The sequence below is a fragment of the Myodes glareolus genome, chromosome 4 (assembly GCF_982192425.1).
Source record: "Myodes glareolus chromosome 4, mMyoGla1.1, whole genome shotgun sequence".
Lineage (NCBI taxonomy): Eukaryota > Metazoa > Chordata > Mammalia > Rodentia > Cricetidae > Myodes > Myodes glareolus.
This window is the reverse complement of record NC_142029.1, coordinates 107,005,841-107,025,262: the sequence shown is the minus strand read 5'-3', so window position 1 is coordinate 107,025,262 and position 19,422 is coordinate 107,005,841. Positions and strand designations below refer to the sequence as shown.

Here is a 19,422-nt window from a genome sequence, read left to right as displayed (position 1 = left end):
TGGGTCTGTGGGCTGAGGACTAAATGCCCCCAAAACACAGAAGAGTTTTGGGTGACTGAGATGTCTCTGTCATTTCTAAAGTTTTGGAAGGTGCTTAAAATATATTTTCTGTTTACTTACGTAACAATATATCCTTCTGGGGTCTTTGATGGATTTGAAGGATTTATACTTATAGTTTTCTTTAGTTATGACAAAAGATAAAGTAGATATAAATATTGAAACTGTAATTCTTGCATGATACCTGGTTTGTAATTTGTAATTTTACTATGTTAAAACTAAAACCTTCCTTTCCATTTAAACAAAAAAGGGAAAGTGATGTGGGATTCCCTCTGTATGCTGTGATTATCATTGTTTAATAAAAAACTGCTTTGGGTCTATAGCAGAGCTATAGGACAGAACTTAAGTAGGTGGGGGAAAAAACTAAACTGAATGTTGGGAAGAAGAAGGTGGAGTCAGAGAGAAGTTATGTAGACCCACCAGAGACAGATGTTGGGCACTTTACCCAGTAAGCCACAGCCACGTAGTGATACACAGATTAATAGAATTGGGTTATATAAATTAAAATGTAAGAGTAAGCCTATAAGAAACTAGAGCTAATGGGACAAGCCATGATTTAACTAATATGGTTTCTGTTTGATTATTTTGGGGCCGACCATCTGGAAACAAACAAGCATCCCTACTTACTATATCATTTCACATCCCAATGAGAAATTTCATCCAGAAAGGCTCCCCCTATTAATGGTTTCATAACCAATCAAATGAAACTTACCAAAAAGAGACACATGTTAAAATACATCTTCCTATCTGGGAGGTTTTTCATTCATACAATTACATTCTAACCCGGGTCACTATGAACTCTCACAATCTCTTATTTACTGGGGCTCTGACTCTGCCAAACATAGATGGGCAAAATAGTAATGACCTGATCACAAAAGAAGAATCCATGACCTTTATATTTTGCATCTTTCTTGTTTTCTGAATAAGTATGACAAAGGTAACCCTGCCAAGATTTGGTGGACCCTACCAAGATTGGACCAAATTTGCTGCAAGTTCTATATGATGTTGCTCCTGGGACAAGGAATTACTTTGTGTACTCCTTCCAAGAGTTAAGGACTTAGTTAGATGCAATCTTACACTTGGAGCATGTTCCTAGGCTTTAAATGTACAGCCAGGCTCTTCCCTTAAGTGGTGCTAAAATCCTTGACAAACTAACTCTGCACCCTTTTAACCACTGGACTGCCATCTGAAATTAGTTAGTATTGTTTTTCTTATCAAAACACACTTCTCTGATGTGCGATGTCCCTCTGAATGCTGTAAATATGTGTAGCTTTTATTGGTTGATGAACAAAGATGTTTTAGCTAATGACAGGGCAGAATAGAGCTAGCTAGGAATACAAACAAATACAGAGAGAAAAAAGGTGAAGTCAAGGAGACTCCAAGAGCTGCAGGAGGAACAAGATGGGAGGCAACAAGACATTAATCAGGTAGCAAGGCAGATATATACAAAATATTGGTTAATTTAATTGTAAGAGTTAGCTAGTAATAGTCTGAGTCATTGGACAAATATTTATAATTAATATAAGCCTCAGAATGGTTATTGGGGACCTGCCAGATGGGAGGGAAACTTGCAACTACACTTGTCATCTCTTTCTTCATGTTTTTTTCACTGTAGACCTGAATGAGTCATCAGTAATAACCATCCAATTGAAGCAGTATTTTGTACAGGAAATCAGTTTATTCCTTTGTAATTCTGCCTATGCACTATTTCAGGACAAGGAGAGAGTAAGAAAGATTAGGACAAAAATATCACACAAATGATCTCTAGATAATTTTTTCATGAAGTCTTTTAAGCACCTGTGCTTGTGTACCAAGCTAACATCACCTGATGGTGCCATAAGGAATGAAGTCAGAATTGGGCTAGAAAGGGCCACAGCAAGACAAGGCTGTGACTGTTTTATTGAGGACACTCAGACTTTTATTTATCAAAAATAGGAGATAATAGCAATTTGAAGGATCGATACAGTTGTAGCTTCCAGGGAGATGTGGAATTGCCCCTTGAAAGCTGTGAATATGTTTTTATTCTCATTGGATAACACAAAAAAAAAACTGCTTTGGGCTTATGGCAGCACATAATAGAGCAAAGTGGGAATTCCAAGCAGAGATAGAGGAGAAAAGAAGGCAGAGTCAGGAAGAGGATGTGTAGTCACTGAAGGAGACAGATGCTGTAATTTACTGGCATGTTCAGCCATGTGGTAATACACAGATTAATAGAAATAGGTTAATTGAAGACGTGTTAATTAATAAAAGCCAAAGCTATTGGACAAGCAGTGTTGTAACCAATGTAGTTTGTTTGAAATTATTTCTGGGAAGACAGGAATCAAACAAACAGCCTCTGTCAACAAAATGGTGACAAAATTAGGCAGCTATATCAACATAAAATGTGAGAGAGTTTTTTTAAAAAATCTAGATAGAAAAGAACAGGGTTAAGCAAGACTTCTTGGTAGCCACATATTTTTTTCAGATGGGTTTTGTTATCTGGCAGCAAGCAAGGGTGCCACAGCTCCTGTAAGAGGGGTCTTCCTGACTCAGCATTGGAAACAAAGGATGCACAGCTTCTTTAGGGAAGTGCTTCCTGGAACTAAACATCAATGAATCACACCATTGCAGCTGGTGGTAGTAGAAACTTAGAAATATTTAATTCATGCATTGCTAAATCAACGTCACTGTAGTTCTACCAGCTTATAAACTACTTGAAACATTTATTAGACAAACTTGAAAATAGACTACTGCAATATTCAGAACTCCTAGAAACCAGATTATCAGTTTGCAAAACTATCTTCCCACTGCACACCAAAAGCATGACTCTGTGTGTACACTAGACAGTGAGATTACAAGCATAATGTCCTACCATGCCAGAGATGCAGAGTCTCCCTCACCCCAGGAAATCCATACACAGGGAGGCTCAGAGGACAGGGAACACAGAACAAATCATTACACAGAGCAACAGAACCACAGCCTGGCACATGGTCCATCAAAATCCAAGCAGAAATGATGGATCAACACATCTTCTCTGCATACCCTACACTCACTATGGTATAGCTTGTAGACTTCCTTACAACTCATTACAACAAAAGTAGAGAAGAATCTTGGAAAGAACCTGCCTGCTACCTTCCACTATTATTCCTGCTTGCTAAGACTTTCCAGAGTCCCTTATTGGCTAAGGTCACACTGCTGGGACTCAGAATATTATCAGTTCCCCCTAATGGGTGATCAGAGATCAAATGACTCAGACAGCACAGTACTTCCTGCTCTGCCCACACAGCCCATTAGACAGGTCCTTAGTCCTGAAAGTTTGTATTTCAGTACACATTCATCCACTTTCCTAGAGCATACCCTGGTCCTCATCCAAAGCACATGGTCCTTTGTACGCACATTCCATTACACACTCAATGTGCAGTGCAGCAAACCCATGGCCTCATACCTGGGAAATCCTGCCGCCAAACACAAGTCACAATTACAACTGTTGTTAAAAATAACTGGGCATGAATTAGGAGAAATTAAGGGGTCATGATAAGGCTTGGGGACAGGAAAGAGAATATGGATGTGATATAGTTATAATCTCAAAAAATAATTTTGAAAAGTTGAAACAGGGTATATGGCCATGTGCTTCAGAAACAAGGGATTTATATTAGAGCACATCAAAGATTTCTCAAACCTTTTATCTCAGGGTGTATATTTAAAACCAGCAAAATAACAGTCCTGTAAGGCAGGGCCACATTTTACTCAGATCTATTTTGGTTGAACTACTGTAACTATAGCAATTTCGTTTCATGATACGTTTAGTTCTTTATGTAGATCTGTGAACATCTAAAAAGTGACCATCAGGATATTTGTGGAGCACCTAAAATTGATTACCTGGTTCTGCAATGCTAATCTCAACTACTGTTGATGTAGGAAAGTTGTCAACCACTGTCCTTTCTCTCCCTTTCTGCACTGTGAATCTACCAGCTTCAAGCTTGACCTATGTACTCACCCTCTTCATCTATAATCATACACTGAAAGTCAGAGAGACTGGAGGTCACTCATCACCTGGTTTATTTTTCCTTATCACTGACCAGTCAAAGCCCAATCCTGAAAAAGTTGAAGGACTATCTACCCAGCAGTAGGCAGTAGAGACAGGATTAGGTTTTCAAAGCCATTCTCAATTACATACTATGAGGCAACAATATTACAAACTCATAGTCTCCCGCACTCTCAACAAAGCTCAGAGGCCAAAGGCCACTACCCAGGACACCACAAAGAACAATAGAACCTGTCTGGCTCATGGTTCATCCCTGTCCAAGCAGCTCTGACAGCTCAGCAAACCTTCTCTTCCTGGTCTGGGGAGAGTCGCTCCTACATTCACCATGGCATGGCTTGTGGTCCTCCTTACAGCTCCATACAACAGAACAAGAGAATCCTGGAAAGAACCTGTAAACTACCTCTGGTGCTCGTAATTGCCAATCAGGATCCCCCTAGAACCACCCAGCTGGGCTTCAATACATTAGCAGTTACCATACTGGGTGAGCAGAGATCGAGTGTCTCAAAAAGCAAACATCCTCCAGGTTTATCCTTCCACATAGTCAGACAAGACCCTAATCAGGGAAATTTGTAGTTTAATAAAATCCTTCATTCTCCCAGAGTACTTCCTGTTCCTCCTCCAAGGCACCGGGACCCATCAAATGGCCAGACAGGACATTAATGGAACATCTAAAATTGATCACCTCACTACTCACAGCTAATGTCAACTACAGGCACAGCAGAAAAGCTTTTACCCTCCATCTTGCCCATCCTTTGTCTGTTGTGACTACACCGGCTTTACAGTTAGACAGTGAACTCAATTCTAACATGGGTTCCACTTCATTTGTAAATTCACAATAAAATCTAGAGAAATTGGAAGATACTCATTCACTGATCTATTCTCCTTCACACAGACCAGTCAAGGTCGAGTACTGGGTAGCAAAGGCAGGATTAGGTGTTCACAGCAATGCTCAATTACATAGTATGATGCAAACCTCAGCTAAAGGAGACATTAATCTAAACTGGTTGTTCTCAATCTTCCCAGTGCTGTGACTCTTTAATACAGTTACTCGTGAGGTAGTGATCTCCCCACCTATAAAATTATCTTTAATGCTACTTCATAACTATATTTTTGTTACTGTTAGGAATGATAATATAAATATCTGTACTTTCTGGTGGTCTTAGGCCAGTCCTGTGATAGGTTCATTTGATCTCCCAAAAGGAATCGTGGACCACCAGGTTGAGAACCACTACTACAAACTGATATAAATAAATGACTGATGAATAAATAAACAGCACTTAAAAAATAGAATAAATTTCAAAAACTGCAAAACATTGGAAAATGGAAACAATTTATACCAGTCTTGCCATTGAAGAAAATGAAATCTAAAAAAATGATAACCAATAATTCACTTCTTAAAATGATAAAAAATAATTGACCACTCAGTGATACTGACTTTGAAACAGAGTAATCACTTTCCTGATGACTTTGTCCCATGTAAAATGTTAGCTGCTAAGTGCTGTAAGCTGACACATGGAGTTACATCCAATGGCCTGTGTCACAAACATCTGAACAGACTTCACTGTGTCAACCAGGATTGAACATTATCTGCATGGGAGATTTCACTAATTGGAAACTAAATACTTAGGAGTTCAAGCTCTCCTCCCTAAACTGTACAACCACCAGTGTCTGTCTTCATTCACAAGTAACAAATTGATGTATGATGGGAATTACACATTAAGTCACTCACTGTGTCCCATCACCATGTCCTTCCTTGTAATGAACACCCCTGCAGCCCATGGCCTTAAACTTCAGTCTAAGATCTAGCTATTGTCCAGTGTGTTTACCCCCTCCAGCATTCACAGTACATCGTTCCTACTTTTCTGGTCTGAAGGGAGAAGCCATGCTCCATATGCAAATCCTTTCATTGTTACTGCAATGGACAGTCCCACTTTATGACTCAAACTGGTAATTTGAGAGCTCGGTGGTGCAGCATACTTGTAATCTAAGAATGTATGATGGTTGGCCAAGAGCAATGCCCTGTGGGACTGCAGACAGGATTCAAGTCCTCCTCAATCAGCACAGGGGACACTGAGTCACAACTGCTTTCCTAAGAGTTGAAAAATACAGCTGTTCTAGAATTGTTATACTCTCCTGGGACACAAGCTTGTGACCCCGTAATGGCCCCTGAGTAGCAAGCAGGTCAGAGGCCTTTGATGGAGAAGTGGGTCTTCTGGCTGGGTGTAAATCTTGGTTGTCTCATTTGTTATAGGAATGTACCTTAATGGCTGATTAATCCTGGTGAACAAACATTTACAACTCATGATACTAATCTCTAACAGGCATAGTGTGCATGCTACTCATCTTTGGATATTTGGCATGCAGCCCTCCCTCACTTAAATTCTACTTTGTGTGAGTTAATGTCTCCTAAGAACCTTTAAATCCTCACACCATTAATTCTATTATCAACTATACTCGTCTACATCACAGTTTAGTAGCGGAGCGCTACTCTACACAGGAGAAACCGTTTACAAGCCACACGAAATTAACTACAGACGGATCCCAAACCTAAATGTTAAAAGTGCAGAACTCCTGAAGACCCAGGAGACACCAGGAGTCTTCGCTTTTGGCGAATGTGCTGATATCTCTCCACATACAACAATATAAGCACGACAGACACCACCATCTGCGGCTCCCGACGCTCTGCTCTGTGCATACACAGCCCGGGCAGTGAAGGGATTCAGAGGCTCCCAGCAGAGAGCTGCAAGTTTAGGATTACTGAGGCAGGAAGATGCTAAATTCTGTCTGTCTGCCAGCTCCCACCCAGCCACCACATGGGCCTGAAGCCCCAGTGGCTGCTCCACCCAGTATAGGGACATTGGCCCCTCTCTCGCCAAGCCCAGCCCCTCCTCCCATCTGTGGAGAGCAACCCCTCACTCACCATGGTGAAGCTGCCGAGCTGACACGCTATCTGCCCACAAGAAAGCCCAAGCCACATTTCATGAGAGAGCTGAAACAAGAAGGAAGTCTGGCTCCCGGAAGAGCCCTCCCATCTGTCTAACAGGTCAGCTGGAGGCTCTGATTGGCTGGTGAGGTCTGAGTGATGGGATCAGGTGAACAGAAGGGACTCAGCAGGACAGTCCAGCACTGGATTCTAATCTGAAGACATACATATCCCAGATTGGCTGGAATTTTATGCCAAATTCAACAGAGTCTCTTGCTAATGTATATCAATGGGTTCGGTTTCAAAAGGAAGTATGGAATTTTAGAAAATTAACTAAAATTAAACTAAATAATTCGGCATTAAAAAAAGAAATGAACTGGTTTTTGGAGGATCTACAAAGAAGGCAGGCTGTGTGTTCAAGGCCAGACACCTAGGAATGCTACACAGAAACCCTCTCTCGAGAAAAAAAAAATCACAACAATTTTTGAGAAGCTTCTTTCGAGCTTCTGCTGGTGAATATTTATTGATCTGATATATGTGGGTGGTGGGGAAAGGATTTCTAAAAGAAATGGTCTGTGGCCTGAAGAGGCTGCAGGATCTGAGAATGAATTCAAATGGCTGCCAGCAGAAGTGAACTGGGGTGTGGCTTCAGGTCCCTGAAGGAGTGTAGCTAACATTGACCTTGGCAATAGGCCCCAGTAATATGTTAATGCCAGGACCTGAAGTTCCTCAAAAGGGAATGAATGGAGACCCTTTCTTATCTAAATGCCTGACTTTGGGGAAAGGACTTGTGGAAGCAGGAAGCACTTGAAACTAAGATTTCTTATCTTAGTCTTGCCTTCTTGAGCTGTTCCCCCCCAACCCAGAATGCTCCCTCCCAAACGGGAAGGTCATGATGTCTTACTCTTTTCCCATGATACCTTCCTACCTACTGATGTTGCAGGGCGATTGGTAATGAAAAGTCCCCAGACTCTCTTAATACAAAATATACAACTTTAATAAACAGAAGTAAGACTTACACCAGCTTACACCAGAATCCAAACGATCCATCCTGATGCAAGAGCCAGGCGAGAGAGCTAGAGGAAGCACACTCACCAGGTTTATAGGTAAACTTTAGCCTTAGGGTGACACACCCCACGAACAGAATGTGATTGACTGAACTCCCCTATCATCTCCCCCTTTTTTCTAAAATAAGACAGAACCAAACCAAATACAACCATATACAATAGAAGCAAATAATAAATTTAAAGTTACAAACAATAAACAATATTAAGCAAGAAACATATAACAAAAGTTTTACTAAACATTCTATTTCAGGGAGTCTAAATAATGTAGAGGGTAACTACAACTATCTAATCTTCAACTCCATCAAAGATCTGAGAAGGAAATAATTTTACTCAAGCAGCCCGGAAGTACAAGCGGGAAACTTCCGAAATGTGCAACGAATGGAAGAGACAACTGAATACCTGGGCAATCACCCAAAGTCTCGTATGCAATGTTGAGTCAACCAACTTTGGCTAAGGCCTGATGTAACTGACATGCCGTTTTTTAAAGGCAAGAAATCTTTTAGGACTCTCTCACCCTGTCTTGGCAAGATAAGACAATCCTGCTTTTATCCATTTACGGATATTTTGTAATTCTGTCAGTGGTCGAGGTATGGACTTTTTCTTTGCCCAAAGGCCAGTTCTCCCAGGAAGAAGACAAGCTCCAGGTGGAGTGTCTTTGGTGCTCAATGTTCTCTCGGGAGTAGAGTGGTGATGCCAGGAGTGATTGTGTCTCACTACTATAGAACTATGAGTTAGATTAAAGACCATTTTCCACAGCTCTTCGAAGAGGTTGAAGATTATACTATCTATACTAAGTATGCACCTAAATAACCTGATTAGCCTAAATATAAATATAATAAACATATATGACTATTGATTTCTATTTATCTAACTTGAAGACTAAGAGAATGAACAACTGTGCAATGAGTGAGGACAATGACCTCCAAATGTAAACAATGTATATCATTACATAAATATCTTAATCAGAGGTAGGAATGTAAATATATGTATATATATATCAATACAAATAGAGGTAGAAGCATACTCACATACAATATTCAATATATCAATGTATAAAAATCAACACCAATACAATTTTCTAAAAACAATAACTTACAAATACCAATATATCATTCTCATTCTGTACTGATTCCTAACTCTAACTGAACTCTTCCACTGTAAATAAATAAAGTAAGCAATATGTGAATAGATGAATGAATGAACAGAAAAACAAACTAAAAAACAAGCAAATAAAGAAAAAGTTCACAGTTGTTAATTGGCTTTTGTTTTCATAATGAAAACTTTTGATATGTGACCTAGAAAGTGTCTGGTTGAATAACTTTATAGTCAACACCCTCTCTCTTTTTTCTCTCTCTCTCTCTCTCTGTCTCTGTCTCTATCACTGTCTCTCTCTCTCAAACACACAGAAACACTTGAATAAAATTTAACATTAAACTAAATATACAATAAATGGAAGCAAAACACATTTACTATCATCATCTCAGCACTCAGGAGGGAGAGTGAACTCTGTGAACTCTGAAAGTCATGTTTTCCAGGCAGGGCTATGTAAAGAGATGCCTCACGTCAATATATGAAGAAACTAAGAAACATGGAAAGACAGTGCTGGCTGGTGGGGTAGGTGTACATGGCTTATACAGAAGGGGTTTTATGGGATTAAAATTGACATTCTCGTCCTTCACAGGCTGCACAGGAAACCTTCTTTGATCTTAACAAGGTTCAGAGAGCCATCAGACACAGTGAGGTAGAAAATGGGGCACCTCCTGGGGATTCTCAATGGAGGCCTAGCACCTTCTTGTAAAGCAGAGAGGTGGAGGGAGGGCACCTATGTGGTGTGCACAGAGGAGCTGGGATGCCCAAAGTGGCATTCGCACATTTGTTCCTGTCCTGGGTAGTGCCATGTCAGTCAGTCAAGCTGATGTCCACCTGCAGAGAAGAGGAGAGATCCTGCTGGGTGGTGCAGTGGTGGCACATTCCTTTAATATCAGCACTTGGGAGTTCCAGAACTGGTTCAAGGCTACATTTTAGGGTCTAGTTTCCTGTACTCACTGCCTTATGAAGATCTGGGTTTGTATGCTCCTGAGACCTACCCCAATTTAATAGTGCCATTGCCCTATCATAAAGGATGACAGGGCACACACACACATGCTTGATACCACACACATGCACTGCCTGTGTGACTGCCTGCCTCTGTGAACCCTGTGAGAGTGCCTGGTTGGTACCTTCAGAGGACAGAAGGAGGGGGGCGTTTCTGCTGAAATTAAAGTTATGGATTGCTGCCAGCTCTCTCTTGGATGCTGTGAGGATGGTGGGATAGTAACTCACCAAAGACAAAGACATGCCAGACAGGAGTTTTTGGTAGAAAACTGAACTGAACTGAACTGAACTGGAGAAGACACAATTGTAGTGTTTTCAGAGTTATGTTTGAGGAATCTTCTACTTGAATGAAAGAGAACCAAATCCTTTCAAATGTCCACATGTTCACTGAGGGGGATGAATGGATGACAGAAAAGAAAAGAAGATAAGAGGGGTTTAGTTGTTCCAAAATCTGCAGGGACAAAATTTCCCCTTATATGGTGTACTGGAGAATAGCAAGAGTTCCTGTTGCATTATGTCAAGTTTTTCTCACTTGAGGTTGGGTGGTGTCAGCTATAAGATTTTCATCTTTTATGATCATGTGAGAGTCTAGCTTTTTTTAAATTTGATAGAGGGACACATGTTCCCTCTAGTTCTATTAGCTGTACAGCTTTGACTGTGAAAACAGGTTGTATTTCATCAAATAATTTCTCTGCATTGTGTGGAGGGCCGCAACCACATTCTCCATTGCTTCAAGGGACAAAGGTAGAGATTGACCTCATGACCTCAAGGTGTGGTGGTACACGCCTTTAGTCCCGAGGCCTGGGAGGCAGAGGCAGATTGACCTCTGTGACCTCAAGGCGTGGTAGTACACGCCTTTGGTTCCAATGCCTGGGAGGCAGAGACAGGCAGATCTCTGTGAGTTCAAGGTGATGTAGCACAAGCCTTTAATCCCAGCGCCTGTGCTTGGTAACTCTCTACTGCTGCGTCCCTGCCTACTTCCGAGGCATCATCTGGGATAATGGGCAGCGGACCAATCCAAGAGTGACACGTCAGAAGTGAGGACTGTTTCCTTTATAAGGGCTGGGTTCCCCTCATTCTGGGTCTCCGCTTTGGAAGCTGATGCTCTCCCTCTCAATGCATTAAAGCTTTACTGCAGAAGAATCCTAAGTGCCCCGCGTCGTTCTTGCGGGCAAGACATCAGCGCAGGGCAGCATTGTATATTTCACCTTTGATTGCTATTAAGTGACACCTAGTTGGTTCGTGGTGTTTCATGAGCACTTTCCTAATTCTTTTGTGTCTTGTGTCTTGTTTTGTTTTTTGAGGCAGGGTTTCTCTATGTAACAGCCTTGGAGCTTGCTTGGTAGATGAGGCAGGCCTTGAACTCACTGTTATCCTCATGCCTCAGCATCCCAAGTGCAAGGGTTACAAGTATTAGTATTTCCCTAATTCTTTTTGTTGGTGGTGGTGGTGTTTTTTTTGTTTTGTTTTTGGAGACAGGGTAAAATTACCTGGTGTGAGTGAGAAGAAGACACAGAATGCCAACAAACCAGCTTAGGAGGTTATTAGAGGGCAGTGTGCACAGGCCTAGAGATCGAGGTGCAGACAGAGAGTATGGTGCATCCAGCTTTTAAAAGCTACCCTGCTCACGCGCACCGGGGGTTGGTGGGACTATGTCACACTGATGACGGAGGTGATGGATAACTCACACGTGTGCACAAGGGTTTAGCTCAGTCATATGTGGATGAAGCCACAGATATGCACATATGGGTCACACACAGTGCCCTTTGTTCCTGAGGGCCTGTCCTCACATGACTGCCTTTAGAACACGGAAGTGCAGTCTTAACCATGGCTGAATAATTACATTCCAACATTTTGTTTATTACCAAAATTTGGGGAGATTGAGGAAGTCTTAATGGATGAGAATGGGGTGCCATAAGATCTCTCGTGACTGCTTCATGCTGACTTTGTGGGCGTTGAGGAGTTTAGATGATTGACCATGTCTGGGGGTGGCTGATTGCTGTTTCCAGCTCTGAGGAACTGGCTGGCTGACATCATGGACCTCGCAATATGCTGGAAAGGCAGAAAATTATGTCTGTAGACTCCTGTGATTAAGAGAGGAGAGTCCCAAGATGCAAGATAGAGGGGGGTTCTTTTTTGGGGATGGGAGGAGGGAATTTCCCAGGGGTTCCCAAGACCAGGATAGGGGAAAAATTAAATGATACTTATTCTGGGTTAGTCTAGTGCATTTAGGTAGGTCCAATTGACTCTGTGGAGCTTATGAAAAAATGTTCGAAAAGAAATAAATTTTATACATATTAAAAGTTTATGATTATGATGATAGAATGGAAGATTGTGGGGATGGGGAAGAAGGAGGAAATTATTGAAACAGATAATTATTAGAGCCTTTAATGTTTTACTTGAAGTAAATCCTAAGGCACTGGTTTTCCTTTTGCATCATGGTATTACCTTACCATCCAGGAAACACTGCTGCAGTCAGTGATAAACCTGTTATGTTAATGTCTGTTTTGTGAGATTTCTGAAGTTTGGGGCAAAAAACTAATTATTGTTTCTTTCATATGGGCTTTTGACAGTCCTTGTACCTCTGGCTCCATGTTTAATGATAATCCCTGTAATAACAGCTGAGCGGTTAACTGGAAATTTAAGCATGACATTGGAGATGTGGAGAAGTTGGAAAAGCAGATAGGAGGAAGAGGAAGAGGGAGAGTATATGGAGTTTTGGGCACAGGAGAGTTGAGTAAGGATGAGGCTTTTATTTTTCTGGAACTAGAGAGAGAGTGGCTGATCTTGGTGTCCTCTGAAACTTAAGGGAATAGGGCCCTGTTTGAGTTATTCATATGAGGGAGTATCTTGAGCTGGAAGAGTAAAAGGTTTTAGATGCAACAGGTGAATCCAATGAGGAAGTCCCTCAAGCTTGGCAGCTATGGGAGTTACAAGAATTACTTTTTTAAAATGGGGCCCTGCCATTTAGGGGAAAGGGGTGAGGGGTGTTGGTATGGGGAGAGAATAATACCTGATCCCCTGTTTTAATCAGCGGTGGGCATGAATTAACACATGGCTGAGGTAATGAGTAATTGGTAAAATCCCATAATAGGGAGTGTAGATGGGATAACAATAGAGCAAGCAGGTGATCAGGAAGGGAAATGGTTTTAGGTGAGAGGCTGAGGGTTAAAACTGGCTACCCATACATGAGTTTAAAGGGCAAGATAAAAGGGGGGCTCTTGGGGAGAGCCCTAAGTCTAAGAAGGGCCAGAGGCAAAAGTTTTACCTAGTCAAGATGAAGCTCCTGTGACATCTTAACAAGAACATTTTAAAAAGAGTGATTAGTTTGTTAAACCTTCCCTGAAGACTGAGGGTGGTATGGGATTTGAAAATGCAAGGGAATGTTAAGAACCTTGGACAAATTTTGGGAAATCTGGGAGGTGAACTCTGGGCCATTATCCAACTGAAGAGAGGTTGGGATTCCAAGCCAGGGGATGATTTCTCAGAGAAGAACATTGGAAACTGTCTGATCCCTCTTACTAGTGGTGGGAAATGCTTCAATCCACCCAGACATTGTTTCCACCAAGACCAAGAGATATTTAACTCTATTGACCATGACCATATGAGTAAAATCCCACTGTCAATTAGTTCCTAGATGGGAGTCCCTGGCCTGGTGAGTGGGGAAAGGGAAGCTATAGTATTTGGTCTTCAGATCTTACTTTTGACAGATTAGACAAGAGGCAGTGATAGTTTTTAAGAATTCTAAGTACTCAGGGGTGGGTTGGGGGTGAGCCTTGACAACATAAAACAGAGTTTTACTATTAGGATGAAAGAGCTGATGTAGGTAGAACACAATTTGCTGGGTGTCAGGGGGTGTCTTTGAGAATGCGGGCTGTACTGTATGAAACCCCTGAGGTGTTTGAGATAGGTTTGGGCTCTGGAATGCTGCTGTTCTAGCTGCATGGTCAGCCCAGTTATTTCCCTTGGAAATAATGGAACTGTCAGTCTGATGAGACCAACAGTGAAGAAATTCGATCACTTTGGGGAGATGGGAGCCTTTTAACGGGTCCATAATATAACCCGAGTTAGTTATGAATGCTCCTTTCATTGTAAAAAGCCTACGTTCCATCCAGATAGCTGTGTGGGACAGGAGGGTATAAAAGGCATATTTGGAGTCTGTGTAAACATTTAAAGAGTGTCCTTTTGTTAACTGGAAGACAGAGCTAAGTGCTATCAATTCAACCTGCTGATTAGTGGTATGGGCAGAAAGTGCCCGTGCCTCACTACCCCTGTATCCGATATTATGGCATACCCTGCTCTATGGGTCCCATCACAAAAGGAGCTGCCATCTGTGTACCAGGTTAAGGGGCCTGGGACAGTTTGCCCTCCTGTATATGTGAGGGGTGCAGCAGTAGATTCTCTAAGATTTCTATCTAGGAGTGAAATGGGGAGTAATTAATGTTAAGTTGAGGTAGGAGATTTGAGATATTAAGAGGTGGGCAGCATTGGAAAGTGACTGTGGCATCTTCTACTAGTGCCACCTGGAGGGAAAGAACTTGGGAAAAGGGTAAGGTTTTGAAGCATTTGTAAGTTAAGAGGTGGAACACATTGTGGCTGGAGAAGACAGTGGTGGGTGACCCAAAAGTTAGTTTTTTTGATCCACAAATATGAAGTTCAGCTGCTGCTAAAGCACATATGCAGGGTGCCCATCCCTGAGTGGTGAGGTTCAGCTTCTTTGACAGGTATGCTACAGGTGCAAAAGAAGGTCCCGGTTGATGTCCTAGGACCCCAGGGTCATATCTCACCTTCTCTTTTACATAGAGGTAAAAAGTACAAGTTAAATCTGGGAGATGAAGAGCTGGGGCCTGAATAAGAGCTTGCAGGAGTCTCTGGAATGGTTTAGAAATGGGATGGAGAAAGGACTCATGCAGAGAGCTGAGAGCTGCCTCATATAAGGGGTGTGTGGGGAGAGAAAAAGTGGGGATCCAGGAATGCAGGAAGCCATCTATTCCTAGAAATGATAAAACCTCTTCTTTTCTCGATGGAATTTCAAGGGACTGAATTAGTTTCTTTCTGTCTAGGGTATAGCCTTTTGAGTTGGGGTTTTAGTTAATCCTAAATAAATGACCTGATGGGGTAGACAGTTTGGCTTTCGAAGGTGAGACTCGATTGCCCCTTTTGGACAGGAAATTTACGACTGGAAGTATCAGTTTTGCTGATCTGCAATGATGGGCTGCAAAGTAAAATGTCATCCACATACTGTATGAGTTTAGACTTAGGGAGAGACAATGAGAGCAGGTCAGAGGTAAATGCCTGGACAAACAGATGTGGGCTTTCCCAGAATCCCTGGAGAAGGACAGTCCAGGTGAGCTGTGTGGAGAGGTGAGTGACAGGATCAGTCCAGGTGAAGGCAAAGATGTTTTCAGATTGAGAGCTGAGAGGAATAGAGAAAAAAGCATCCTTGAGGTCTAGAACTGAGAAGTGGGAGGTTCCTAGGAGAATGGTGGAAAGTGTGTAAGGGTTAGGCACTGCAGGATGAAGAGGGACCACTGCGGAGTTAATGAGCTGGAGGTCTTGAACTAGGCGATAAGTTCCATTAGGTTTTTTAACAGCAAGTATAGAGGTGTTAAGGGGAGAAGAGGTAGGAAGTGGGTTTTTTTCTTAAAAGGCCAGAGATAATAGGATTAAGGCCCCTAACGCTCTGGAGAGAGGGGGGTACTGAACTTGAGTGATATACTTAGTAGGATCTTGTAAATGGATAACAATGGGGAAATGGTGCTTAGCAACAGAGGGTTTTTGGGTGTCCCAGACATAAGGGACTACCTGCATGGCTGGTAGAGGAAAAGACACGTTGGGGTTGGGAGGTTGGGAGTCTTGGAAAAGAGGAGTGGAGCTGCTGGTGAGTCTGGGGTAAGGTAAATGGGAGGAACAAATGAAATGTAAGCCCCTACTTTTACTGAATAATCCCTTCCCATGAGAAGTACCAGGCAGTTTGGCATGACTAAAAATGAATGAGTGAGATAAATACCTCTAAAAATACAGTTAAGTGGTGGGATCTGCTGAGGTAGACAAGGCTGTCCCCCTACCCCAACAACAGGGAAACTAGAAGGAGAGGTAGGCTCCCAGAATTCCCCGACTACCAAATATGTGGCTACAATGTCCAAGAGAAAGGCGATGGGCCGTCCTGACACCGTGATGTTTACCCATGGCTCCCTATTACCGATGACGGTTGTGGTCGGGTCAAAGGAGCCTAGACAGCCGCACTCATCCATGGCCAGACCTAGAAGGTCAACTTAGGAATTTTCTGGATTTGATGTCTCCATGCCACTATGTGCATGAGAACAATCTACTCCCCAATATCCTTCCCTATGGCATCTCGGACAAGGTCTCGTGGGACCAAGATGAGGATTAGGGCATGCTTGAGCCCAATGACCAGTTCTACCACATTTGAAACATGGGCCTGGCAGTTCTCGAGCTCAGGGTGACAAGGTAGCAGCACGAACAACACAGATTGGGCAGTCTGTCACCTCGGCTGGTCGGGAGGCCATGGTTAGCATGTGACAGTCATTTCTCACGTGGTACACATTAAAAACCAACTATAAGACTTCTGCCTTCAGAGTCAAGGGTCCTTTGTTCAAACATTTAAGATTCGCCCTAATGTCAGAGTAGCACTTATTAAAAAAATGAGTCATTAGTAATTGTCTGCCTTCCGTCGTTTCTGGATCTAAGTTAGAATATTGTAACAGAGCTTTTGTGAGGCATTCCAAAAATGCGGAAGGATTTTTCTTCCCATCTTGAATGCTCTCTGAGAGCTTAGTATAGATTACTGGCTTGAGGGCAACCTTACAAAGACCTGTCAGGAGCCAAGTCAAAAACCAGTCCCTAGCCAAAATCCCACCCAGGGCTGCTGGAGCAGGGAGTTGGGGCAGGTGGAGATATCTGAAGAGCAAGCAGAGGGAGGTGGTAAGGCAGCGGGAGGTAAAGAAGCAGAAGTATCTGACTATTGAGGTTGGAAAGATGTGAATTCCTTAGCCTGGTCGGGAGCAGTGGGTAAACCAGCATAGAAACAGGAGTAGGAGCTAAAGGGACCAAAGTAGAAACTGGGGTTGAAGGAGTGACGGTGGGGGCTGAAGGGACAGAATCAGAAACTTGGGGTTGAAGGAGCAACAGCAGGGGCTGAAGAGACAGGAGCAGAAACTGGGGTTTAAGGAACAATGGCAGGGGCTCAATGGACAGTAGTAGAAACAGAGGTCAAAGGAACAATGGCAGGGGCTGAAGGAACAGGAGTAGAAAGTGTGGGTATAGAGGTAGCTGACCACTGAGGTTGCAAAGGTGGGGTTTCATTAGTTGGGTCCAGAGCTGAAATAGAGGGTACTTCCAGTACAGATGGCATAGCCAGGAACATGTGAGCAGGCACACAGCTTGCAAAGTCAGAGGGTGAGGGACCCCAACTCGTCTTAACCACAGTTATGTCGTTCTGCAAAGGTTTTCAGATAGCAAGCTTAACTAAGGGCCTCCGGAATTCAGTGCCTCCGGAATGCTGAGCAAAGATACCTGAGGTTAGAGCAAAGACAGCCTTATCTGGCTGCGAGACAGATTTATGGATTGGTCATAGAAACAAAGAAAGAGAGGATTGCAAGGCCTGAGTCACGTATAAAGCGGGGCTCGTCACGAGTCAGGGGCTGTGCAATCAGACATCTGGTCACCAGCCAGGAAAGGGGGAGGCAGGATAAGAGGAACAGTAAACTGCTGAGTAGTCCCCTCATTGTTATCTAGGTTAAGAATTTACCACCCTGCATCTCGCTTCTGTAAACCTCGCTTTTTGCTCTCCTATAAAAACCCCTCACCCCCAACCTAAATAAATTTGGGTTTGTGGTGTGGCCATTTTTATTGAATTTTAGGAAGTCTTTAATTTCTTCTGTTATTTTGTCCTTAATCCATTGATGTTTCAGGTGAGCATTGTTTAATTTCCATGTGTTTATGGGCTTTCCAGAATTAGTGTTGCTGTTGAATTCTAATTTTAAGCCATGATCATCCAATAAGATGCATGAGTGATTCCAATTTATTTTGTATTTGTTGAGGTTTGTTTTGTTACCTAGTGTGTGGTCAATTTTTGAGACGATCCCATGAGGTGCTGAGAAGAAGCTATATTCTTTTATGTTTGGATGGAATGTTCTATAGATGTCTGTTTAGTCCATTTGAGTCATAGCATCTGTTAGTTCCCTTGTTTTGCTGTTAATTTTCGGTCTGACAAACCTGTCCAGTGGTGAGAGTGAGGTGTTGAAGTCTCCCACTATTAGTGTGAGTTTAATGCATGATTTAAGCAATAGAAGTGCTTTTTTTCTTCATATGAGATGTCCTTATATTTGGGGCATACATGTTTAGTCTTGAGATTTCTTCTTGGTGAATTTTTCCTGTGACTAGTATGCAATTTCCTTCTTTGTCTCTTTTGAGTGATTTTAGTTTGAATTCTATTTTGTAAGATATTAGGATAGCTATACCAGCTTGTTTCTTAGGTCCATTTGAATGGAAATATTTTTATAACCATTGATTTTAAGGAGATGACTGTCTTTGAGTTTGAGTTGTATTTTTTGTATGCAGCAGAAAGATGGGTTATGGCTTCATATCCAATCAGTTAGCCTATTTCTTTTTATAGGTGAGTTTAGTCCCTTTATATTAAGGGATATTAATGACCAGTGATTGCTATCTCCTGTTAATTTAGTTTTCATTGTAGGTGGATGTTATTTCATGTGTTTTTCTATTCTTTGGGATTTGCTCTTGTGAGATCATCTATTTCCTGTGTTTTTGTTGATATAGCCATTTTCCTTGGCTTTTGTTTCCTTTCTTGTACTTTGTGTTGCGTTGGGTTGGTGAATAGGTATTGCTTAAATATGGTTCTGTCATAGAATATCTTGCTTTGTCCTTTTATGGTGATTGAAATTTTGCTGGGTATAGTAATCTGGGCTGCTATGCATGGTTTCTTAATCTACATAACGCTTGAATAGGACCTTATGGCTTTCATTGTTTTCATTGAGAAGTCAAGTGTCATTCTGATATGTCTGCCTATATATGTTTCTTGGCCTTTTTCCTTTGAAGCTCTTAATATTCTTTCTTTATTCTGTATATTTAGTGTTTTGATTATTATTTGGCAAGGGGACATTTTCTTTTGATCCAGTCTATTTGGTGTTCTGTAAGCTTCTTGTATCTTCATAAGCATATGTTTCTTGAGATTGGGAAAGTTTTCTTCTATGATTTTATTAAATATATTTTCTGTG

General features: G+C 42.0%; 1 protein-coding gene across 1 annotated transcript in view; it reads right to left on the bottom strand.

Annotated features, from left to right (window-relative positions):
• The window catches only part of LOC125400576 (uncharacterized), a 31,496-nt gene extending 15,077 nt beyond the window's left edge, over positions 1-16,419 (bottom strand). Inside the window, 1 exon segment of the mRNA XM_087905953.1 lies at positions 16,234-16,419. Within this exon segment, the coding sequence (XP_087762079.1) occupies positions 16,234-16,419 (186 nt within the window).
• Positions 16,420-19,422: the final 3,003 nt, after the last annotated feature.